This window comes from Musca autumnalis, unplaced genomic scaffold (assembly GCF_047663935.1).
Source record: "Musca autumnalis isolate F117 unplaced genomic scaffold, ASM4766393v1 scaffold_1, whole genome shotgun sequence".
NCBI lineage: Eukaryota > Metazoa > Arthropoda > Insecta > Diptera > Muscidae > Musca > Musca autumnalis.
In genome coordinates, this window is record NW_027411644.1 from 145,774,181 (window position 1) to 145,801,161 (window position 26,981).

The following is a 26,981-nucleotide window of genomic DNA, read 5'->3' on the forward strand; positions in this document are numbered from 1 at the left end:
AAATGAAAAGTTCGATGACAGAGAAGCCACTCCACAGCAGATATGCCTGATGAGCTGCTACCAACACCGATCACATGATGGCGTTTGTGTGGATTCTAATCTTCGGCTTTCTCTTTTCACTTGCAAACAATCTTCGGTCATTAACCTCGACTCCAACGAGAAATTAACTCAATTTTTTAAGCCAAAAATTGAAATTTTGATTTTTTTCCCACCATTTCAGTAAAACCTAATATTTTTGAAAAAATCATGAAAAATGGCTCTATTGGGCTTTTTAACTCCTGGGGATCACACTTAAGTTTTTATTTCCCATAAAAAAACAAGGGGTTCTTAATTTTGAACACCCATATCTTAGCCAATGTTTGTCCGATCGACCCGAAAGTGTTTGCAACATATTCTATTCTATCTGCATCCTAAAATGAATCAATTAAAATTTTAAAGTGGCTATAACCCCTTAACGAATTGCTGGCATTTCATGGCATACTTTGCACAAAAACATAATCCTGAAAGTAACATATCTCTCTAACTAAGACTTCCACATTAGCAAAATTGTCGTTTCACTGTACCTATGGAACAACAGAAACACATAATAACGAAAAGAAACTGGACAAAAAACACAGCACCACCACATCATGTTTATGTATCTAATTCCCAAATAAGTTTAATGCGTCTACTGGTCGCCATCCACAACTCTAGATGCACTCAAGCAATTCTACCTACCGGTGGCTAACAACAATGTTTCCACTTCAAGATTCGAACATTTTATTCGCGTGCATCAGAAGTAGCTTTGTTTGTTGTTGTCCAACAAAACTTAATCAAAATCTGTATTTGTTTATATTGGTACAATTCTTTGTCACATTAGTGGGGGGCAAGCAAGCAAACACTTGGACAATGTCTACTACTCGTAGCACGTATTATTTGAACGGCTGCTTGTTGATTGTATTTGCTTTATTTTTCTATAACTATTTTTGGTATAGGCACACACACATACATACACACATTTTATTCATAATGGATTTCGAAATAGAGAGTTGACTTCACCTCATTACAAATTGTAATTCAAGCAGTCGATATAGAATTTGATTCCTAAGATTACCAAAAAAGTGAATTAAAAAGAAAAGCTATAAAAAATATTCGGAGATATGCACTCACCAAGGTTCAAATTGCGCATACCTTTGGGCATCGTAATATTTCTTTTACATTTAAATCATGTTCAAATATGGGCTTATAACGGTGGGTCCACCCTTTCGGGTACATCCCACAACAAATTTAAAAATTTTCCCAAATGTGCAGTTTAGGGACATGTCTAGGATCGTTTTGACATTTTTACAGTAGATAGTCCTCGCGGCTTATATTACGGCAGTATAATTTTTATCGGGTGTAAGTCCATACTGACGTAGATAATTATCCTAAAGCTGTAAAAACCCTACGGTCAGTCCTGGATTTGGCCCAATCTTTGCACATCGTAAATGTTCTTGCAAACAGGAGGGTTGGCGTTTTTTATTTGGGATGACGACTTCTATTTTGTTTTTCAAAATAGTCAGGCTTAATCCCATAGTCGTTGTTTTAATATTTTATTAAAACAACTTTAATTTATTAGTGGGAAAAATTGGCGATGTTTACCAAGGGTAAGGCAGGGAAGACTATAGTTTCAGATCTCGCCACAGATCTTCATCAGTTCCCTTGTTTCTTGTTTTTCAACAAGAAACTTTTTATACCGAAGTGTCAATTGCCTGCTCAAATAGATACGTGTGCAAAGAAACACTCTGATCGAGAATTTCTTTGGCACTACCTAAACTCGAGCAACTTCACATGCAAACATATATCAAATTCGAAGCTGGACTATATCGATCCACTTCTTTCGGTTCCTACACCACACAATTTAAAGCATTTACTCTCTGTGTTCTCTCGAAAAATCGATAACTGAATGTCATCATGCAGTTTTTTCGTGTCGACATTTTATTCACGAGCAAATACTAGATCGAATCGCATGACTGAATTAGTTTGTTTCGGTTGTTTATTATTAGTACATATGGGGATTTCGGAGTGAAATCGGACACTTTTTCACTTTTATTTTTTGCTGTGGCGATGCTGCTGATTAACAAAACATTTTAGTATATTTTCAAATTTTTTTTGACTAACGGTTCCAGAGATATCGCGCCTTGAAAACGTCAAATTCTGTAAAAACTACATGCAAAGAAATACTCATAACTTCTTTAATATTGGTCCAAATGGGACCATCTTTTTCTTGATTTGTTTGTTTTTTTATCAGCTATCGAAAGAAATATTTAAAAGAAAAATGCACAGTGGGCTTCAATGCAATTTTCGGGATTTAATATTTAAAATCAATTTTTAAAAATGATCGCACCCTTCGATTTTTTCAAAAAAAATTTATGTTAAACTACGATCAATTACAAAAATTTTAAGCCCTATGTGGTAATGGGATTCGGACGATTACTAGTTTTTCTGAATTTTTTAAAATTTGTCAATACAATTTTTCCTTTATACCTTTGTCCAAAATTTATTATTTTATTAAAAAATTTAAAAATTTCATTTATAAATATTTGTTTTGATTTTATATTTATGAATTTATCTCAAAAATCTTAAAAACTGCGTCATTTTTCGATTTTGAAAATGCATCAGCGAAAATTCCATTAAAGTCCACTGTGGATTTTTTTCTATTTTTTATGATAAATATATAATATATAAAGATACATATGTACTCTTAGCTTCAAAAATACAGGAAATACAAATTTTGGACAAAGGTATTAAGGAAAAATTGTATTGACAAATTTTAAAAAATTCAGAAAAAATAGTAATCGTCCGAATCCCATTACCACATAGGGCCTAAAATTTTTGTAATTGAACGTAGTTTAACATAATTTTTTTTTTTTAAATCGAAGGGTGCAATCATGTTTAAAAATTGATTTTAAATATTAAATCCCGAAAATTGCATTGAAGCCCACTGTGCACTTTTCTTTTAAATATTTCTTTCGATAGCTGATAAAAAAACAAACAAACCAAAAAAAGATGGTCCCATTTGAACCAATATTAAAGAAGTTATGAGTATTTATTTGAACATAGTTCTTTAAAAATGCGATAATTTCAATAGGCGATATCTCTGTACCGTTTTTCAAAAAATAATTTTAAAATATACTAAAATGTTCTGTTGGCTAGAATCATAAATTGAACCAAAAACAATTGAAATCAAAAAATACTTTTCTCCGAACTGTCCGATTTCACTTGGAATTCCCCATATGTATTTTATATAAAATACATATGTTTTTAATGTTGGACCCCATAACGCGTATAAGTAATAAGAACCATACACCTGTTGTTATTACTTATACGCATCCTCGGTTCAAAAGTTATATGTAAATACAAAATATTATTAAAATATAATTAAGAAATTAAGTTTCAGTGTTTCATTTATAAATAAATGCACTTAAAACTAGAAAATAATTTATCTCTTAGCCTCAATAAGTATATACTTCCTCATAATGGAACCTCCCAAATAAACGCATGCCATTAAATTTTGGCAATATTTAAATTTCAATGCAAGCGTTTTATTTGAGAGGAAGAATATACATACTTATTGATGCTAAGCGATAAATTTTTTTCTAGTTTTAAGGGCATTTATAAATGAAACACTGAAACTTACTTTTTTTAATTATTTTAGTAACGGGCCGTTTATTCAATGCTATTAATAATTATTATCCTTATTATATGACAACATGTTTTATTACATTTTACTAAACATCATTACTACTTTTACATATTCATGTTAAACGTAATGTTATTTTAAATGTTATGTTATTTTTTACGAGGGCATTTCGGAAACTTCTTAGCCTACCACATAAAGCGCGGTATAAACAGAAAAAAGTTAAGTGTTTTGGAAACTTCCATCTCTGTTATGAACACATGTTAAATTTTGTATCGATCTGGCAACTCCTTCATATAGAAACAGGTGTTCAAAAAAGACGCATCCGCAATTTTTTTACAATGGAAAAATTAGAAATGCATGCTGCCATTAAATATTTACATAAAAAAGGTTTATCGGGACAAGAAATTCATAATGATATGGTGAATGTGTTAGGTGAAAGTGCTCCTTCATATGCAACAGTAAAAAAATGGGTTGCTGATTTTAAACGTGGTCGTACAAGCATTGAAGATGAACCGCGTAGTGGACGTCCAAAAACAGCAACAACAACAGAAATTGTAGCCAAAGTGCATGATATGGTATTAAATGATCGACGAACAAAAGTGCGTGAAATTTCTAATATCATGGGCATCTCAAATGATCGAGTCCATTTAATTTAGCATGAAGAACTACAGATGAAAAAGCTTTCTGCAGATGGGTGCCGCATTTGTTAACAGTCGATCAAAAACGCATAAGAATGAACATTTTTCAAGCTTGTTTGGATCGTTTTAAGCGAAATAAAATGGATTTTAAGCGTCGTTTCATAACTGTTGATGAGACATGGATCCACCACTATACTCCAGAGACAAAAGAACAATCCAAACAATGGACTGAAGCTGGAGGAAGTGCCCCAAAGAAGGCAAAAACAATTCAATCGACTGGTAAGATTATGGCAACGGGTTTTTGGGACTTCAAAGGTATTTTATTGATTGACTATCTGCAAAAGGGTAAAACAATAAATTCAGAGTACTATTGCAAACTTTTGGATCAATTAAATGTACAAATTCGAGAAAAACGTCCTGGCTTACAACACAAAAAAATAATTTTTCATCAAGACAACGCACCAGCGCACAAGAGTGTTTTAACAATGGCTAAAAAAAAGAAATAAAGTACGAGTTGCTTGACCACCCACCTTATTCTCCTGATTTAGCTCCCAGTGACTTTTACTTGTTCCCAAATCTAAAAAAATTCCTTGCTGGCAAGCGTTTTACCTCAAATGAAGATGCAATTACAGTTGTAAACCACTATTTTGAAGACCTTGAGGAAAACTATTTTAATCAAGGGATAGAATTGCTAGAAAAGCGTTGGACTAAGACTAATTTTCAGGAGATTATATTGAAAAATAAAAATATTTTTGAAAAACTAACTATTCTCTTTCATTGATAGGCTAAGAAGTTTCCGAACCGCCCGCGTATGTTGCAGAACTATAATGCAATTTTCATTCGAAACAGCAATTGATAAATTATTTTCTCATATCCTCAATATACATATATGCTTCTTCTTCGCTTAACGAACAAGTTAATGTTTATTGTTATTGTAATGTTCTCCCGTATTACTAATAATGACTCAATAAGTTTAACTTTCATACTAATATTTGTGTATATTATGTAGTAGATAAGTTCTAACAAAATTTAATGCTTTAACTTACGTCCAGCTGGTCATAGAAATGATCTTGCATCTTTCTATTCTGATCGAGATGCAGGCAAATAAAGTTGGTTAAGCTGAAATAAACCTTGTTTTATTCGCAAAACAAATAAACAATACTTTCTTCGCTAAGACTTTGGAAGCCTCAAGGCTACAATAGCAAGCGAAACTGAGGACGAATACTGCTCGCAACGACTTATTCATGTCCCAGTATAAATAATAAAATTAATAAAAACAATAAATCCAAAACGTACATTTTTTATTTTGAGCTTTTTAGTAAATAAATTTTTTGACCACGGAGAAGTCCATAACTAAATTACAGTCAATTTAGGCCGAAAATTTAGATAAAAACTCTAAATTGCCTGAAATCGAGTGGTACCGTTATATGGGGGCTACACCAAAATCTGACCCATGTCTAAAATTTTTGGTGGGGGAGTTTCTGTACAATTAGGAACTCCAAATGCCAAGTTATATCCAATTCGGACTAAAAATGAAGACAAAATCCTCAAAACACCTGAAATCGGGCGGTACCGCTATATGGGGGCTACAGGAGAAAATGGACCCCTATTGGTTTTGGATTCGTATTCATGTATTGTCATCCAAATTTGAAAAGTGTGCAAAGTTTCAGTTCGATTGGCCAACTGCAACTGTATTAAAAATGAGTTACTAAATTTGAACTAAACAGATACCAAAGCAAGTTAAATAAAACACCGTAAAAACAAAAAGTTCAAACTCAACTAATTGCACAAAGGCCTCGACTCATGTCATGCTGTCGGTCCGATGAATGCATTCGTGTATGTGTGTGCATGACAAGTGTGTATTAAAGACTTCAGTCAGTACTCGAAATACTAAATTTTTCCTCTAAACATCAATGAATTTTATGTTTTTTTGTTCCTTCACAAACATTAGCTCTGTTCCAGAACTGCAACATCTACAAATTTTTACTATTTTTTTGATATCATAAAGGAAAATTTGTTATCGTAGTAAAAAATGTTAGATTCTTGCAGGTTCTGGAAATTATTTTTGATCTTAAAATTTGTATGTATATTAACAATATTAAAATCAACCGGATTCATCAGACTGATGGGGTTCATTACTAAAGCTGAGTACACATTGCCAGTTTTGAATGACAGCTTTGTTGGTGCTTGCTAGTGTGGCCGTTCATTTTTGTCATTCATCATGCAACCACAAAATGTTTCGTGGTTGCTGGACGGTTGGACAGTTATCGATAACTGCGAAATATCGACATTCAAAACTGACAATGTGTACTGCTCTTAAAACAGTTTTGATTTTTTATCGTTTTGAAAAACTCACACATACATTCTCAAACATTCAAAAATTTACACATACGAGGGCTGCTCGATTTAAACATGGTCTTTAACGCGTTTTTTTTTTTTTTTTTGATTTGTGGGAATCATATGAAGTCATTGGGTTCCGAGTCAGGGCTGTACGGCGAATGACCCATCAATTCCACGTTTTGTAAAGTTTAAAAGCGCTAGTTTGAATCGATGTGTGAGAGCTCGCATTGTCGTGGTGCACAATGTCCGTTTTTCGAATTTCTCAGGAGACTTTAGGCAAACAAAATGTACTGTACCACTCAGAATTAACCGTCATACGTTCCTCCAGCCGTATAGTAGCCACATGACAGTTTAGCAGAAGAAACAGGGGCCATTTGCCTCGAATTGCTTCTTCCATGATCAACTTTTGTTGGAATTGGCTCATCTTCGAATACCCCATGGTCGATTGCTCTTTTGTTTCGGGTCCATAAGCATAGATCTGTGACGATCTTATAAACGTCGTTTGAAACACTGCGATCGTATTTACACAGAATTTTTTGAGCGATTGTCAAATTGTTCACGCCGTTTTTGGACCACCCTCACGATTTTCGTTTTTTAGCGATTGTGATTGAATTGATTCTTCTTCTTTTTTTGCGTATCCGGTACTCGGATATAAAGGGATAATAAAATATTATTGTTTACATATTTTAAAACATATTTCAAATATATCTAGAAGTGGGTAAACTCCCGATTTTTAGCAGAATTTAATAAGTTGGTTTCATCTCTGTATCCAGTCCAATCTTGAATGTTTTTTAGCCAGTATAATTCTCTCCTGCCACTGTTTCGGTTTCCTTCCATTCCTTTTGTAATGTTTTGAAGAAATTTGTATTTTTCGTTTCTCATAAGGTTACATAGGTACGAGATTATTCGGGATTTTATACATAGTATGCAGGAGTTGTCTGTCCTGGTTAATTCTTCTCAGATCTTCCTTGTTTGTTATGTGTGCATTATAGGATATTTTTAAAATTCGTTGATATAGCCATATCTCGAACGCTTCGATTTTCTTTTCATCGGCACATTTGATTGTCCAGGTTTCGACTGCATAAAAAAACACAGACCAAATAGCATTTCCTAAATTTTATCTTTGTTCATAAGCTTACGTCGTGATTTGTTGATACGGTTTTATATTTAAAAAGGTGGCCATCTCCACTCGACGCTTGATTTCGTTTGACGAACTCCATTTGTCGCTTAAAACACCAAGGTACATTAAAAACGTTTTACTCTTTCGACTGTCTCGTTATTTATATGTAGCGTTGTGTCAAGAATCAAATCTATTCTATTAACAACCATATACGTTGTCTTTTTATACCCTACACCACTATGTGGTAACGCATCGAAATAATGGTCGTAGACCCATACTTATATATACCAAAATGATTGTCTCAACGAGCTGAGTCGATCTGGCTATGTTTGTCCGTCCCTCTGTCCATCTAAAGCTTGTCATCACGCTACAGGTCGCAATTTTGATCGGATCGTCACCAAATTTTGCATGTGATGCGGGTCCCGGAGGGGAAGAAGCCAAAAGCAAAGCACGCTAATGGAAGAGGAAAATATCACCTCTACAATGATGCAAAGTGGGTTGGTGTGGGTGGTCAAACAACGGAGATATCACAATAGTCGCCAATCCAAACAAATTTGTTACTTTCGGGATTTGAAGTATACTGACGAATATCAGAGCTCTGGTTGGAGACCTTCGAAAAACAAAGCCTGACAATAAAAGTAGAACATCTTACCTTTACAATGATGCAATGTAGGTTCGCGTAGGGGGTCAAACAACGGAAATATGGCCGTTATCGCTAATATGTCACATTTTTCAATTTTATGTGTAATCGCGGGGGCTGATGGTGGTCCCGGAGGGGAATAAGCCTATTGATTTTGGTGATGGTCGGATCATAATCAGGGTTCGGAATGGGCAAAAAATTTATTTTGAGAAAAAGTCAATATTTTATTCTAATGCGAATGTATCCACTTCCATAAAGCGTTTTCCAAATGCAAAGCCTAATAATGAAAGTGGAAAACTGCACCTTAACAACAGTTCAAAGTAGGTTGACGTCAGGGACGTACGCAGGATTTCATTTCGGGGGGGCCCAACTTGACCAAAAATCATGAAAATTTGAAATGTTTTGTAGCTTTACGTAAAGCTATTTTAAAGGGTTTGTTAGTTGATTTTATATGAAATATTGACACAAAGTATATCAATTCAGTAGTATTTAGGATACAATTTTAATTTTTTAAAGAGTATAAAATATAAGTCCTCGTATATTTAGAATTGAAAATAAACTATATCGAAGCCTTTAATCATGTAGGTCTACGTTATTGTATATTCCAGAATTTTACAACCGCATAGATTTGCAATTGTTTTTGCTATCACAAGATTTTAGTATTTCAAAGATCTTAGATTAGATTTTGGGATTCCCTATATAACTCTATTCGTGAGTAGGACGAATTAAGTTATACATGGGTTTAATGTGTTGGAGGGTATAGTTCGACCCGATTATAACCCTTTTTTCGACTTCTATGAATTAAATACCTCGAAAAAGAAGAATAACTCGAATCCGAGTATTTGTTTATTTACTAGATGTAATAGAGTCTGTGCAAGACAATTAAAAACGTCAGAAATTTAAAATCGTACTTTGCAGACTACGAATCCTCGTCACAGTACTGTTTGAGACTACAAAACTTATGTTGGGCTATGCCAAAGCATGGTTGAACAAATATCTCAGAAACCAATATCAGAAATCAATCGGCAAACTCTTAGCTAAATCGTGACAAAACACTTCAAGTCGAAAAAAATCCATGATTGTTGTTCCGGCTGTAATCTCCACTTTCGGTATAATGTTACAGAAGAAGCATTAATTTTTTAATTGTACGTGTGGACGATTTTTGGAATTGTTGATATTAAACACTTTGCTGGACACAGTTCTTGCAACTTATTAGAACTAGAATTTAAATATTTCTTAAATTAAATAATTGTATTGCTTCAAATATTACATACTCGTAGTTTTGACAAACAACAATTGATCCTTAAAGAACCCCACATAATTATTCGCTAATAATAAGCATATTAATCAAGAAGGACCACCTGTGTCCAAAAGAGTTTTATATTTGTCATAACGTGTAATCGGTTGAAAACGAATTTAAAAAATCCTGAATTTTGAATTCTGAAAAATTTGCGAACATATGTATGTGCCCTCAACCTGTGTGAATTTGCGACAATGACCAGAATAAGAGCTACACAACCCCAAATATTTTCCCCAACAATATTGTATTCAGAGAGTTGGACGAAGAAAATTAATAATAAAAAATATCGGAACTTTTGGGGTATTTATCTTAACGATTGTGGACCTTGCGTATAAATGCATACGTTTTGCTAATAAATTTAGATCAAAGCGCTGAAGTGTTGAACTTTCGCGGAAATGGAGCGACAAAGTAAATTTTGGAAAGGATCTATCCTTTCAATAGTTACCGCGCCACAAGCCCTGTTAGTTTGTCACCGCAGTATTTTGAGCTTTGTCAGTAAACAAGACGACGCGTATAAACAAAAAGAAATGTCCAAAGGATCCTCGAACAGTCTTTAAACTGTGCTTATGTTGAACTTTTGTGAGGGATATAACTGAAGATGTCGTCCAAACATATTCTCTTGGAAATTGAGGTTAATTTGAAAGTAATTTTACGATATTTGAAGGAGTGGACCGATATAACCAATATTAGATTCGATCTATGTCAAGGAAGAAATATTGCGATGTGCAAAGTTTAGATAGAAACGATTACTCCCTTCGAGAGATAAAGTATTGAACGTTTATGGCTGAGGTACCGACATGACTTAAACTTAAAATATTACGAGATTCAAAACTTTGACCAAATCAGTTAATCCGTTCGACAGTTATCATGCGCTCCATCCTGCCAGACAAACAGAGATACAGACAGATTGTACTAAAGGCCCTAAGAGCTGAGCAAGACTAAAAATGCAAACAACTTCTAATACAATTTTTTCGTTTGGACTTTTCATATCTGGTTCGAATTTTGTGGCTTCATCTAAACCAGTCTAAAACCTTTTTCGCATTATTTGTTTTACAGTCTTTAGCAATATTGTAGCCCGACCTCAAGCAGCAGAACTTATATGTCATACAAAAAAATCGATTAAATATAGAAAATTTTACATCATTTTTGAAATTCTACTGAATAGCTGCTAAACCATTGGGAGCTGAACCATGTTACCTTTACAGGAAGTTTTCCAAAAAGTGCACTTAACAATTCCTTGGAACATTGTAAAGATGTAAAATGCTTCCTTCATGTTGTTTCAGCAGTATTTTATGTTACTCTTTTTACATCATGTATGTATATCAAACACCGTTGACACGAACACACTATTCTCATATTTGGCAATTCGTGGTGAATTATTGAAATATATATAAAATTGTGGTATTTTTAGATATTGCATACATTTTATAGCGTTTATGCAGTTTTTCGAGTCGATTTTTTGCAAAAATATTTTCTTTGTTCCCTTATTTTTAAGTTTACTAAAAAGGTCAAAACAAAATGCGAATTGGTTTCCAAAATATAGCCCCGATTTGTTCGAAAAGATTAATATTTAGCAATTTTTAGATGAGAACATAAAATCTTAGCTTGATCTGACAAAGCAATAGCCAACTAAATCCTCGGTAGAAGTTGTTTGCACACGACGTTGATGATAGGGAAAAAATTCAAGTGGATTTGCTAAATATGACAGGTTTTAGTAGTTTTTGACGCAAGCAAATTAATTTTACGTCATTATTTTCTTCTACTGTTTAGCAACAAATTTGTCTAAAATAGAATAACAATATTTTGGTGAAGCCAGTGAAACAAATTTCTAATTGGCTTTAAGATATAGTTCACGCAAAACCCTTCATACATCTTGTCCAATAGACATTTTTCCATGCACATCCATTGAGTGTAATGCCTCGAGACCTCTATATAGCTCGAATATGATATAACAATATTCAATATTCATTACGGAATTCGTATTTAATAGTGGAATGATATGACATGAAGAAGTAATTCAGATTTCATTAGAAGTTTCTCTCAAAAAAAGTATAGGACCAACCAAAATTTTCAAAACATTTCTTAAAAAACTTATTAATGATACACATTTTCTGAACAAACTTCAGAAATAATATAAGTTTTCATTTCATTTGAAATCTTCAATCATAAAAAAATGTTTATGAGAAAGAAGATATGTAATAATTTGTTACAGTAGCTTAACAAATTTTGTTCGACCAAACAATTTCGGGGGGGCCCGGGCCCCCTGTGCCCCCCCCTGCGTACGTCCCTGGTTGACGTAGGTGGGAAAACAACGGAGATACTCCAACCCATGGCAGAACTACCAGGTAGTGGTATCACACCAGCTGATCGAATATGAAAAGTCAAATCCCTTTATAAAAAAATAATTTTTGTTGTAATTTCCCCAACAACATAAAGAAAGTTTTGACTTAACATATTCAACATTTTACGATGCCACTACCTGGGTAATTGTGCCATGCTCCAACCCAAATTTTCATTTTTGTGATTTCAATTGTAATGTCGAGTATGACAGCTCTAGCTGGTGGCCTTTCGAAAGCAATGTATGCCCATGAAAGTAGAAAATCTCACCTTTACAATGACACAAGGTAAGTTGTCGTGGGTGCTCAAACGACGGAGATAACGCAAAAATCGGTAATACATTCCATTTTTCTATTGATTACAAAGATTTAATTTCGCGATAGTTTTGAAAAATTAAAAATTAAAATATTCACAAGTAAATTCCATTTGTTTTTTTTTTTTTTTTTGCAAAGTGTTTTTATACCTTCAGCTTTTCGACTAGAGAGGGTATGTACTAGACTGCCACCCCCCTAATGTGTTTAGTTTTGTTAGATTTTAAGATTGCCAAGTTTGAGCACAAGCGGAATGTGGACAATCAATATAACGTGCCACTGGGGCCGTAAAGTTTCCATAGTAATTTGTATGGGGCCAAATGTGCATTTTCACGAAATTGGTCTAAAGAGGCCACATTTATTTTCCAATTTTTACCAGTTCATTTCTGTGGCTAAACAAGAAATCCTCCAAAATTTTTTGAAAATCGGGTCGGATTTTAATATTAGCTATATATATGTATAACTCAAACGCATAAAAAATCAGACATAGATTTTTTAAAACCACTCTAGAATATACACTTTGATACGACCAAAAATGTGCAACATCGGTTGTAGACCTCAACCGATTTGAACCAAATTTTGGGTATCGTAAAATTTTGTTCAAACATAGTTTAAGTTCGAAAATGGGCCATATCGGTTCACTGCTTCGGGTACCTACCCCACAAAGTTCAAAAAAAAGTCTGTAAAATGGTGTAAACGATAACTCTCGGAGGGTGCAATTGATTTGGTCCAAACCTTGCACATAGTAATATTCCTTCCAGATATATACCAGACTCTAATATGGACTATATCGGTCCACTCCTTCGGGTACCTCCCACGCAAAATTCGGATTAAGTGAATTTAGAGAGCTCCGTTCTGACATTTTTCAGTAGGTTGTCCTTGCGGGTCGCTTTACGACGGTACATTTTTTTGGTCAAGTCCATACTTCTTGAGATGTTAGCCTAACCAAAATGGCAAATCCGCAAGATAATTTTCACAAGGAGTTTCTGATCGGAACAGACTTTGTGCATCGTATTATTTCATCCAGTCACTCCTTCGGGTACCTTCCACACAAAATTCGGAAAAAGTGAAGTTTATGAGCTCCACTCGCATCGTTTTGATTCTTTTTTCAGTAGGTTGTCTAGCGGCCTCATTTACAACGGTTCGATTTTTTTCCGGAGTAAGTCAATACTTACTGAGATAAACCCTGCCGGCACATACTAAAATGACTATTGTGCAAATAAATAAAACAATACTAAAGACCTTACATTTCCCCAGTTGCAAATGTTCTGTCAACATTTCTAAATCTAGAGTCTCTTATATTACAGAATAGAACCAATGGAATGATTTTTTTTAAGCTCACTCAAATTATGTTGTGCGGTTTTTTAGTACACAATCGGTTTTCTTAGAAACAATTGCATCGCAGTGGGAATACAAATAGTTATCATTAACAATTCTTCCTTTGACAATTTTATTACACTTTAGCATAAACCTCCTTCCTCTCTGTTTGAACATATGGTTTGCGAAATATAACAGAAGCAACTTTCCAAACCACAATCACCATAACTGTCATAAATGCCATCATATTTAATGGAATTAAAGACATTTCCAAATATGCAACTTTATAATCTAAGACAATTTACAGTACAAACACTCCTCGGAATGGGCTCCCACATTGTATTTTTATACATTTATATATACACACACACTACAAACATAAATAACAAACTAATTTGAAGATATTCAAAAAGACTGCTTAGAATTTTGCATGCAATTCAGACACGAAGGGGAAAAAATCGTGTGAACGAATTATAGGTGGGTGTTGGTGCTATGGAAATAATTAAGTGGTGTATTAGAGTAAAACTTGTGTACTTTTGAATTTGCAACACATGGGAACAATACCTTATGAAGGAAGGCATAGTCAGACAAACGACCATTGAATATAATTAAACGAACTAATGCTGCAACTGTTGCTGCTGGCAAAGGATACACTCCAGAAAATGTCGCTTCAGACTTGTATTAATTGTGATAGTGGGTAGAAACGAATTGGCCACACGTCCAAAATCCAGATTACATTTATTTAAAATCAACCAATGTCCCTAGTTCAAAACAATATTGTGAAGATATGTTTCCAATAGTTTAGATCACAAAATATGGCTATGGCCTCGTCTAAACCAATTTCAATAAAATTTGACAAACTTTGTTTCAATATACATATGTACAAATAATAATGGGGGATATTCTGAATGAAAAGTCCCCGAGAGTTTTGTCTTTCTGCAGTTTCAACTTAAATAAGAAAGTGAGAAAACTCACGTTCAGAATAACCTCCTATAATTACCATTACCACTATTAATGTGGACTGTTCTTGAGCTGGCGGACGGGTATACTGAAGTACCTCCTTAAAGAGCTTGTATTGTATCATTATTCCAACGAATGAAAATTATGTTCTGAAATATGATTGTGTTTGTTGTCAGCAGCAAAACTTGACCATGTACCAATACTCGTAATATTATACGTGACATTCATACCAAAGTTATGTGAAAAGTGTATATGAGAATTATATACAATCATATCAAAAATTTCAGTAACAGGTTTTCTGGGCTGACAATAGTTTTTGTAAAAATTCTATATTATGATAGTTCCTACCATCGGTATTGAATTTATTTGTACAATATTGAGGAATTTCGCAAGTTGTTTTTGTTTTTTATGTTTGGGGCAAAATATGGTATTTTTGGGTTTGCAATTACAATGCTTGAACAAAACAAATAAATTGTTGAAACAAAAATGGATATACTTGTTCCAACAAAAGCGACAAATATTTTTTCTCTATGTGTATGCATACGAATACAACGACTTGTCCATTTCTTTTAGTGTTGCTTACTGATGTGAACAACGTGTATGTGAAAGCTCAAAACACATGCTATAAATATTTAAATATACTTTAGAGGATAATGCTAATAGTACCGGTAAATGTTTTCGTTTCTGAACAAAGTGTATCTCAAAAGTAATTTGGGATATTCTCAGACATTAATTTCAATGACAACAATACCATCCCCCACACCTTGATGAAGATGTTCAAAATGCAACGGCATGGCTTTTGGTGCTCAGCTAATTTTTTGCCTAGTGTCATGTACCTCATTAATTTGCTTCCGACTTTTAAATATCCTGCAAGGAAAACGACTTCATTTCATTAGACACTAAATGTTTGACTATGAAGGTAACAGCAGCCTACAACGGTAAGCCAGATGGTAAGACGATGAGTAAGCTGCGTTACGCCTTCTTACCACGATTTCGTTATTATTTAAATAAATAAATATTTGAATTCAGTGCATAGCACGAGTTCTACTGCAAAGCATGTTTTGGATCATACACACGCATGTTTGTTAATCATTTTTGAATGGCAAACTCCCAGCGAACTAAAATAGCAAAGTTCAATCCAAAAGCCGGAAGAATATTTTGATTTCGAATTCAATATCGCCCCGAATACAATCCAAAGTTGTATGGAGTGGTTGAAGTATTCTCTGACGAAGGAATCGGATGAAAATTTAAAGCTATTGCACCGAACTCTGAAGGGAATTGTGTACTTTGTAGGAAGCAATGCTGCACGAAATTCGCGTTTATTTGCCGAGTTGCCAAATATTATTTATTTATTACATTTCTACACCCTACACCACACTTTGGTAAAGGGTATTATGTCTCTGTTCGTGGATTTTTTTAAGATTCTTAGCAGCCACCTACTAGGTCATAAGGCGGGGATTTTCTTTAAGATTTTTAGCAGAAACCTAGTTTAAAACAGGCCTGCTCATACAAATACAAAAACATTTTGTTATTGTGTTGGTTTTGAAACACAAACATATTGATAGTTTCCCAAAATACCGTTCAGTCTGATTATATAAAATTTACGACAAATAATTTGTATAAAAATATTCTACAATTACAGGGATAAGCTAATAATTAGCATACCCATTCGTCATTTTCAAGAATCAAGTTATTTAACACGTTTGCGGACGCAAAAAAACTCAGAGAAGTGCAAAAAAAACTCAGAGAAGTGCAAAACACCCAATTTTTTCGAAATTAGTTTTTGTGTATTTATTAATTAATTATTAATATTATTATACTTTTTTATTTATAATATTATGGATATATATGAAACTAGTTGTATTATGTACATTAATCACAAAAACTTGCGATTGTATTATATTGTAGTTAATGACTACAATTGACTTTGCATGTGAATGCTATAGCATTCATGTCATCCTACGTCACCATGAAAATGAATGCTATAGCATTCACGTCCGGGAACGTGTTTAGAGAATCAAGTTTTGTTTATTCTCCAGTGGCTACACAAGAATTTACAATTCTAATATGTTTTCTCGAGTAATATTGGTTTGTTGGGTTGTTTTGTGTAGTGGAAAAAATTGTGTATTAAAATTTTTAATTTCAAAAACAAAAGCTCTCTTTTCTAATTGTGTGAGTGAGCAAATTGACACACACCGACGGCACATGGGACCCCAATTGAGCACTGCTAGTTTATAAATAAAGCAATCTGAATGTAACCACCGAATCAGAAGGAAACAGGTTATGCCTAACTTGTATAAGATATGGTCATTGTTAGCAATGTATGTTAGTATTTATAATTTTGTATTGAAGGATAAAAAACAATGCAACTACTCTTTAATTTTTTACCAATTTCCTTTCACATTTTAGTTTTTATTAACATTTTTCATGCAAAAAATGTGTGGGTGTTCCATATGTTTACGCTCTTAAATGCAAAGGAACATGTATCAATTAAGGTAAACTAAGGGGTCGATTATCAATAGCAACCCAATTCCAGTTGCGTTGCCCACAGAAAATTTACTAGAATTTATACTTTTTTACAATTAAATGAATAGCTGGAGGTTCAAAACACTGATGTTGAAGGAATTTGACAAAAATTTCGTTCGTTTCACTTATTTTAATTGTATGATTTTCTCTTCGGCAACGTAACTACATATGATTGAATTTCAGTTGTTTTTTTTTATTTCAAGATGAACTGAATGATCAGAAATTTTTTACAAATAAAAAAGAAGAAAATTTAACTTGTGTGGAAATAACGTCCGTCCAGCAAAAAGAATCGCAAATTAGTTTTGGCATTGCCATCAGCCCTAAATTCGTCATTGTCTCTAATTCTTAATAGCAAATAAGTAGACAGCGGAATCCTATGCAAATGCATATATGGTTAGGAAGGTCTTCGAAAAAATCTGATTAGACAGAAACTCGTTTTATTACAAAATAAAACGAATTAGGCCCAGAAATGTTTGCATATTTTGCATATTCTGCATATCGTGCATATTTTGACATATTTGTAAATATCTGCATAAAAGAGCATATGCGAAACCATATGCAAAAATATATTCAAGGATTTGTGGTCTAAATATCCCACCAAAATGGCTGAAATTTGGTATTAAGTCTTCGTCAGGGGTATGCAACTTTACAACTGAAATCTGTCCGCATAGGTCCACGTCTTCATATAGCCCCCATAGAACGGTACCTACCGATATTCGGTATTTTGAAAGTTGTAGCCTCAATATCCCACCGAAATGACTGAAAATTGGTATATAGTCTTCGTTGGGGGTATAAAACACTCCACGTGAAATTTGTCGGCATAGGTCCACGTCTTCATATAGCCCCCATAGAATGGAACCTCTCGATTTTCGGTATTTTGAAGGTTGTGGCCTCAATATCCCACCGAAATGACTGAAATTTGGTATGTAGTTTTCGTTGGGGGTATACAACTTTCCACCTGAAATTTCTCTATATATGCCCACGTCTTCATATAGCCCCCATAGAATGGTACCTCCCGATTTTCGGTATTTTGAAGGCTGTGGCCTCAATATCACACCGAAATGACTGAAATTTTGCATTTTGTCTTCGCTGTGGGTACAAAACTTTCCACCTGAAATTTTTCGGTACAGGTCCACGTCTTCATATAGCCCACATAGAATGGTACCTCCGGATTTCTGATATTTTGAAGGTTGTGCCCTAAATATCCCTCCGAAATGGCTGAAATTTGGTATTAAGTCTTCGTTGGGGGTGTACAACTTTCCACCTGAAATGTATCGGTATAGGTCCACGTCTTCATATAGCACCCATAAAATGGTAACTCCCGATTTTCGGTATTTTAAAGGTTGTGGCCTTATTATACCATCGAAATTACTGAAATTTTGCATTTTGTCTTCGATGTGGGTATAAAACTTTCCACCTGAACTTTGTCGGTATAGGTCCACCTCTTCATATAGCCCCTATAGAACGGTACCTCCCGATTTTCAGTATTTAGAAGGTTGTGGCCTGAATATCCCTCCGAAATGGCTGAAATTTGGTATTAAGTCTTCCTTGGGGATAAAAAACTTTCCACCTAAAATTTGTTGGTTTAGGTTCAGATCTTCATATAGACCCCATAGAGCGATACCTCCAATTTGTCGGTATTTTGAAGGTTGTGGCAGTGGTTTTACATTTCTCTATTTTATTGACTTGTCTGAAGAGAATTTTGAACAGAAAAATTGTACACACATTTTTGTACCTATTATTGAAATATTTGTTGCATAAGAAAATATATAAAATGCATAAATTTTGCATATGCAAAAATTTATGCATTTTGCATAATTTTGCAAATGTCATATGTTTCAATTGCAATGTAATCAGAAGCCAAAAATATGCCTAGTCTTAAAATTTTACATGAATCGGACCAAAAATAGGGGTTGCATAAAATTCCGCTGTCTACAGATAAGCAATAAATACGGCATATATAAGACGCACAGTGCTTCAGAAATCGATTTTCCTGGCTAAAATCCCAATTTTTTGTCGTATTTCAAAAAAATGTTTAAAATTGGGCACATTTGTGTCGCATCTTGTTGCAAAAGGTTTAGAATGCACTATATGGGATTCAATAGTAAACATATTGAAACTAAGTAAACCAAAAAATTAGGTCAAAATATTTATTGGAAGGTATGAGCGTGGCGTGCTCTTAAATGCATATTTCTGGAGAAACAAATAGCTATTTATCCAGAACTATAACAGATATTGTATTCATTCTTTTTTTTAAGTAGGTAGCATTGTTGACTTTAAGAAACGTCTTCATACATTACCATAGCTTTTATAAAAAGTGAGCTATTTTATTTTTCCTCAGGTACAAAATATTAGTGAAATTCCAACTTTAGTGGGCTAGAACTTTCAGGGAACAACATGGAACAACGTTTCGTTTTCGCAAAGAGAACACTTTCTGGCCATATATACATTTGTACCCGTTCTGTTACACCCGTTTAACACTTTTTTAACTTTATTGGAATTACATTGATAAAAATGTGTGCTTTCTCATACCGTTTTCCCATATGAATTATAACTTTTCTACACTTTTCTACACAAATGAACATTTTTTTGAAACAAATAAGTTTTTATTTTATATGAGCTCATGAGTTTTCATTTTTAAACAAATTTAAAATTTTTCAAAAAAATTAAAATATTTTTTTTTAATTTTTCATTTTCATACATACGTATGTAGTCTATTCATCTGTGTTTGACCTTTTTTAATAGATTGGAACATATAACAAGTAAAAAAGTATCAGTCGGCTTGGCCGACAGAGATATACCCTCAGCCTCGGACCTAAAGAAAAGTAGTAACACACAATACTTCTCACGTCTATATAATACTATGTACAACGTTTACAACAACGTTATCTTACGTACTACTCAGTTTAGTTGGTGTCGGCAGGCATTTGGGCCATTATCTCAAGAAGTAAGGACCTGCCCCTGAACAAAACATGTACCGTCGTAATGGGGAAAAAGTATACAAGTTATTACAATAGAAACCAAAGGGATTCGAAGTCCAAATTTTAGACCGATTCGGCAGATCCGTTCGATATTTATCGTGCGCTCCAGCCACTACACATGGTGCCATAGGGCCATTTTAAACCTTTCGGACTATTTTCTTAGGAAGTATGGACTTTCCCCTGAAAAAAACGTTTACGTAATGGAGGCAGCGAACACAAGTTGGTACAAAAAGAACCAAACGATGTGACAGCATGTCCTAAACTGAACTTATAAACCTAGGAAAAAGTCATAAATGCCAATCTTGTAGAGAATTTTCACAGCTATAAAATTTTCTCTAGTCCCATTTCGATAAGACTTGCCGTTTTCAAGCTAAATTATGAACATTTAAAAAACCCATCCAAATTTATCTTATATTTATATAAGATAAATTATATATAAAAATAAATAAAATAAAAACCCCTATAAATTAGAACATTGACTTTTTTGATTTTTCTTATCTATGAACGTTGTACACGGTGCTTTTGAAACAAAGTTAAATTGAAGGTGCTTGCACCTGTGAAGTTTTTGCAGATTCTGAAACTACAATGTTCATAGATGAGAAAAATCGAAAAACAAAAAAAAATCGCCGGAGCGCTTTTTAAATAAATCGCGATTCAAGTTGACATTTTTAGGGGTTGTTTATGTTTTCACGATTTTTCTTGGAAACCGCCAGTCCTATCAGAATGGGATTAACGAAAGAAAATGTTGTAGCTATCAAAATTCTCTACAAGATTGACCTTTATGGTATTTTCGTAGGTTTTACCATTATTGAAATATAGAAGGTCAAATTGGGACAATGCACTGACTGTATCGTCCCCTTATAAAACAATCTCATGAAGTGTGCGCCTTAACTAACTTTTAATGAAAACCGCTCACACAGGGAAAGTTTTTGTGGATTCTGAAACAGCAATGTTCATAGATGAGGAAAATCCAAAAACAAGAAAAAATCGCTGTAGGGATTTTTAAATAAATCGCGGTCAAAATTCACATTTTTAGGTGTTTTTTAGGTTTTCACGATTTTGCTTGGAAACCGCAAGTCCTATGTTGTAGCTGTGAAAATTCTCTAGAGGAATGACCTTTATGATTTTTCCCAGGTTATACCATTTTTGAGATAAAGAAGCTCAGGTTACATTTTTAGGTTTTTTTTTTTTTTGTTAGAGTTTCGCGATTTTGCTTGAATGCGGCAAGACTTTTCGATATGGGACCTGAGAAAATCTTAAAGCTGTGGAAATTCTCTACAAGACTGGATTATGTAACTTTTCCTAGGTTGTACCATTTTTTAGAATATAAGTTGGGAATTTGCAGTCATGACGTTGTTTTATAACGGGGTGATACAGAATTGAATTGAATTTGAATTGTCCCAATTTCAACTTCTATATCTCAAAAACGGTAAAACCGACGAGAATATCATAAAGACCAATCTTGTAGAAAATGTTCATAGCTACAACATTTTCTTTATTCCCATTTTGATAGGACTTGCGGCTTCCAAGCAAAATCGCAAAAATCTAAACAACCCCTATAAATGTAAACTTGAATCGCGATTTATTTAAAAAGCACTCCGGCGATTTTTTGTTTTTTGATTTTTCTCATCTATGAACTTTGTAGTTTCAGAATCTGCAAAACTTCCCAGGTGCAAGCACCTTCCATTTAAATTTGCTTCAAGAGCACCGTGTGTAGTTTCAAAATCCGCAAAAACTTCGCAGATATAGGCACCTTTCATTTAAAGTTAGTTCAGGCACACCGTCCCATGGGTGAAATTAAAAAAAAGGTACAATTTATTAGTTTTTTTAATATAACAGACTACGAAAGAAATCCTATTAACATATTCTAAATGGAAACTGAGCCAAAAAAAGTTTACTGAGATATGACTGTTTAAAGTGAAGAATCCGTTGTTTATTCTCGTAACTTAATTTCATAAGTCAATCTTTTGATTTTCTACAGGTTTATTTAATACATGAAAATGTAGTATTTCATCATTCGATTTATTTTTAGATAGTTTTATAGCAACAAATTAACAAATATTGAAATGCTGAATAAATTGCATATAGGTTAATGCAAACAATTCCGGAATAATATCGAGTCTATAAATATAATTTCAATCAATATATTATTATATATCTGCGCTTAATTTGAAACGTATTAAACTTTGATGGGATCTTCTTCATCGTTACGAACCCAACTGCAATTAAGAATTTCACGCAAATCCCAGCGAGCGTGTGGTTCCGGTTCCAATAGAACTGCCACTGTAGCCTTTGCCTGAGCTGATATTTGTTCTTGCAACTTTCGACGAAATGCATACTTTTTATTCCGCTGGTCTTCCAGTAGTTTGCTTAAATTGTGATCGTCAAAAGGCATTTTGCCGTTAAGCATTATAAACAATATGACCCCCAACGACCAAGCATCAGCCAATTTGGGATCATATGGACGACCACAGACCACTTCAGGAGCTGCATACGCTGCCGAACCACAATAGGTTTCCGATTTTATATCGCGACCGTTCTCATCGCGACAATAACGAGCAAACCCAAAATCAGCTAATTTTACATTGAGTCGTTTTGACAACAATATATTCTCGCACTTAAGATCCCTATGGGCAATGTCGAGTGAGTGCAAATACCTTACCGCTTTCGCCATTTGCATGAACCAGGCTTTAGCTTGCAATTCCTCCACCGGGCCCGTCTTTTTTATATAGCTTAGCAAATCGCCATTTTCGGCATATCTCATGAAGATAAATATTTTTGGACCACGTTGAAGAATACTGTGGATTTGTATGATATTCGGATGATCAATCTTCGTAAGAATTTCCAATTCACGTGGGAAAAATTTATGCACAAAGTCGGACGGAGCCTTTCCCTTGTCGATTATCTTGCAGGCCAAGTGTAATCCCTGACCAGTACTATCTGCATAACCAGCCGTTATTACGGTGGCGTACGAACCTTCTCCAATTTTGTGGCCAATATTATAGCCCCGCTGTGCCAAGGCATCAATGTCCGAATTACGAGTACTCAACTGACGACTGGATGATGTTGAAAATTTTGACATGATTCTTTGATTTGTATGAAGATGAAATTTAGTTGAATTGCATCTAGATATATTCGGATGATTTGAATTTGCACCCGAAAGTAGGAAACAGAAGCTATACAATTTACAATGACAGAAACTAATGCAAAGAATATCTACTAAAAACTTATACAGAATTTCAAATAAATGTTTACATTTTAGAATTTGACATAGAACAGAGACAGGCATATTTATAAAAGGTAGTTGCAAGGTGTATGAAGTGAGGTATAGATATCAGCTACAACAACTAATATGTTACAATAACAACGTTCATGTTATGGAAACTAAAAAGTCATTGTGACAATTAGTTTTTATATGAAATATGAAAACAAAAAAAATCAAAAATACTAATCAAAAACAATTATTCTGAAAATAAATGTAAGTCCTAATTTACATTAGGCTAGTTTACTTGCGGCAATTGTCAGTTTGTAGGTGAGAGAGGGTGCTGAGAGGCAAAGGGTTACCATATGCCTCACCTCTCTCTCCTACAAAATGACAATTGCCGCAAGTAAACTCGCCCAATGTAAATTGGGACTAATATTCAGGAGATATAGATGCTGAGCAGAAAGAAATGTAAAACAAAATATTGAATAATATGGTCGGTTTTAAAATTGTCTTAGGAAAAACATTAACTAGGCGTTTACACTAGACAGTTTGTCTTCAAATACAACTCTGATTTACTAACACATACATACATTTGTCGTTTGTCCATCATTCTTTCACAGACAGCCGGGTTAACAAAATTTCGACATTTTTTGTAAAACTGTGTGAGATAATAATTGAAATGTGTTGAAAACAAAAGAACATGAACAAAACAAAATATGTGAACGGAAAACAAAAAGAAATCGACGATTTTCATTCATAATTAATTTTACAACTGTTTTTGCAGTTGTCTGGACGCCTACGTCATAAAGGCAAGTTTTGGGATTTTGACAACCAATACATGAAGTCAACTGTCCTGTCATTTGTAAACGCAGGGTAATACACATGGCAGAACTACCAGGTAGTGGCATCGTAAAATTTTGAATATGTTATGTCAAAACTTTCTTTATGTTGTTGGGGAAATTACAACAAAAATAATTTTTTTATAAAGGGATTTGACTTTTCATATTCGATCAGCTGGTGTGATACCACTACCTGGTAGTTCTGCCATGGTAATACATTTTGAAAACCTTTTAATGCGGGGCATACACTATGGGCATGCACGACAGCATTTGTAATAGTATTAGTAAATTTTGAAGTTTTTGTCAATGTATTTGGGAGTAGTTTTGGCAGGATTGAAATCAAAATAGTTTTGATTTTGTAAATGAACCCCTTTCAATCCGATGAATTTTGTTTATTTTCCAAGTAACCAACAACTAATTTTTGAAAACAACAAATATTATTTGTGAGGAAATTAAAAAAATTGGAAAACTTCAACCCAAAATCGAGTTTTGGCCCTGCAAACCATTTCTATCGCCTAAGAATAATACGCGATTTTTCTGGACGAATAATTTTTCGCAGGCGATATCGCCTAAAAATCTACTGCGTAACAGCAACCTAAAGTAAGTGTTTATGGAATGCGACTCGCGACCAAGATTCGCTGACGAATCATTTGGAAGATCTTAAGAAGAAGACAATATAAACAAAAAATTAAAGAAAATTTATTTTTCATTTTTCTTTGTTTTTTGTTTCTTTCATTTTTTGTCTTTGATTTATATACTTTTTGTTTTATTTTCTGATTTGTTATAATTATTTATCATTCCTTATGACATAGTGGTTTATACTGCTTCTCGGGCCTTTCTTAGTTCCACTTGGCAAAACCCAGTCATGTACTACGAGTATGTTTGTCAATACTCATAATATAATACGTGCAATTTATACCAAAGTTATGCAGAATGTGTATATGAGAATTATATGCAACAAAATCAAAAATTTTAGTAACAATCGCGTGATCGGGGTTCGGAAAAATAATATATTATTCGCCTGCTCTAACAATAGCGGAACATAATACAATTTCGCGGAAAGATCGCCGAGAAGCATAACAGGTAATTTGTCGCAGCGATTGATTATAAACAATAATTTTTGAGAATTGTCTACGAATGGCAAATTACTAGCATGGGTGAATTTTATATAAAAATTCGCTAAAAGATCGCCGGAAAGAAGCGTTGAAGAAAAATCTGGTCGAAAAATCGTCCAACAATCTTCCAATGGTTTGCAGGGGGGAGGAAACTTCATCATTTTTGGAATATGGATTGAAGGAATGCCACACACTATTCAATCACACACGTACACAAGGGTTCATTTGGCAGTGCAGTTTGGCAGTATAGTGTATGCCCCCCATAAAATATAAAAAATTGCAAGCCAAATTTATATAAGGTATATGCATGAATTACAACAACTAACAAATTTACAAAAACAACATTGTTGTTGAAAATTAATTGTCAAAGAAAATTTTGAATAATAGGGTCGTTCCAGAAATGTTCTCAGGATAAAAAAATATGTACATTTTGAAAATCCCCTAAAATAGAACAAATTTGAATCAAAATGTAAACAAAGACATAAAGTAGTAAAGACCTGACAAAATGCATGCAACAAAAAAATGTTTACGAAACTTTGTATAGAAACATTACCCTTAACAGGTTGCAGTTAATTCAAAATCGCAACCAAGGAGGAACATTTCATGTAATGGTATCAGAAACGAAATTTATGAATTCAAGGATCTATTCAAGAATAATTCTATGTCAATTGGATCGGTAAATTCGGTTAAATACGTAAAAATATATACAGGAAAAAAAATGTTATATCACCATATCGTAATATAACATTATGTTAAATTCAAAAGCCATTCACTGAAGAATGATAGCAAACAAATGTCTTATCTTGTTGTATTTATGTCTTTGATGTAAATATAAAGCATTCAGAACTGTCGTAGGGCATTTTTTATTACACGTTTAGGATGAAAAGCAGTATTTTTCAATTTCAATTCAATTTTATTTAACTTGTAATTCAAAGCCAACCGGCCCATCAGTGTAAATTACAAAATGCATAAGAATTGCTTAACCAAATAAAAACAAAGACATAAAGTAATAAAGACCTGACAAAATGCATGCAACAAAAAAATGTTTACGAAACTATGTATAGAAACATTACCCTTAACAGGTTGCAGTTAATTAAAAATCGCAACCAAGCAGGAACATTTCATGTAATGGAAACGAAATTTATGAATTTAAGGATCTATTCAAGAATAATTCCATGTCAATTGGATCGGTAAATTCGGTTAAATACGTAAAAATGTATAAAAGAAAAAAATGTTATATCACCATATCGTAACATAACATTATGTTAAATTCAAAAGCCATTCACTGAAGAATGATAGCAAAAGAAATGTCTTATCTTGTTGTATTTATGTCTTTGATAAAAAGGAAAAACTAGTCGAAATGGTAGCAAATTTCGAATTTCAAATTTCATGAGTAGTCCCTATTACATTATGAAAACTAAATTTACAAAAATTACAATATTGAAATGCAGTATGTTTTTGTAGACAACTCATAGTGTTCATATGCGCTGCGATTCAATACATTTGCGAAGAAAAAATGAAAAATTCATAAAAATCAATTAGATCTGGCGGATTAGTGATATTTATTTAATATATGGTCTGTTCCAGAACTGCAAAAATCTACTAGTCGATATTATAAAAGAAAAATTGTTATCGTAGTAAAAAATTGTTGTAACAGTGTTTATTGTTATATGTTTGTGTGATCGTTCTTT

The 26,981-nt window shown here is 33.6% G+C and overlaps 3 protein-coding genes across 8 annotated transcripts in view; 1 reads left to right on the forward strand and 2 right to left on the reverse strand.

Moving 5' to 3' along the window:
* The window catches only part of qin (tudor domain-containing protein qin), a 462,035-nt gene that overhangs the window by 345,217 nt on the left and 89,837 nt on the right, over positions 1 to 26,981 (reverse strand). The gene's annotated exons all lie outside the window — the stretch shown is intronic.
* LOC141387473 (uncharacterized) overlaps positions 1 to 26,981 on the forward strand; it is a 143,233-nt gene that overhangs the window by 84,896 nt on the left and 31,356 nt on the right. The gene's annotated exons all lie outside the window — the stretch shown is intronic.
* On the reverse strand, positions 22,135 to 23,369 carry Tssk (Testis-specific serine/threonine kinase). Its single transcript, XM_073957384.1, has one exon. The coding sequence runs from the start codon at positions 23,211 to 23,213 to the stop codon at positions 22,311 to 22,313; it is 903 nt and encodes a 300-aa protein (XP_073813485.1). The 5' UTR covers positions 23,214 to 23,369; the 3' UTR covers positions 22,135 to 22,310.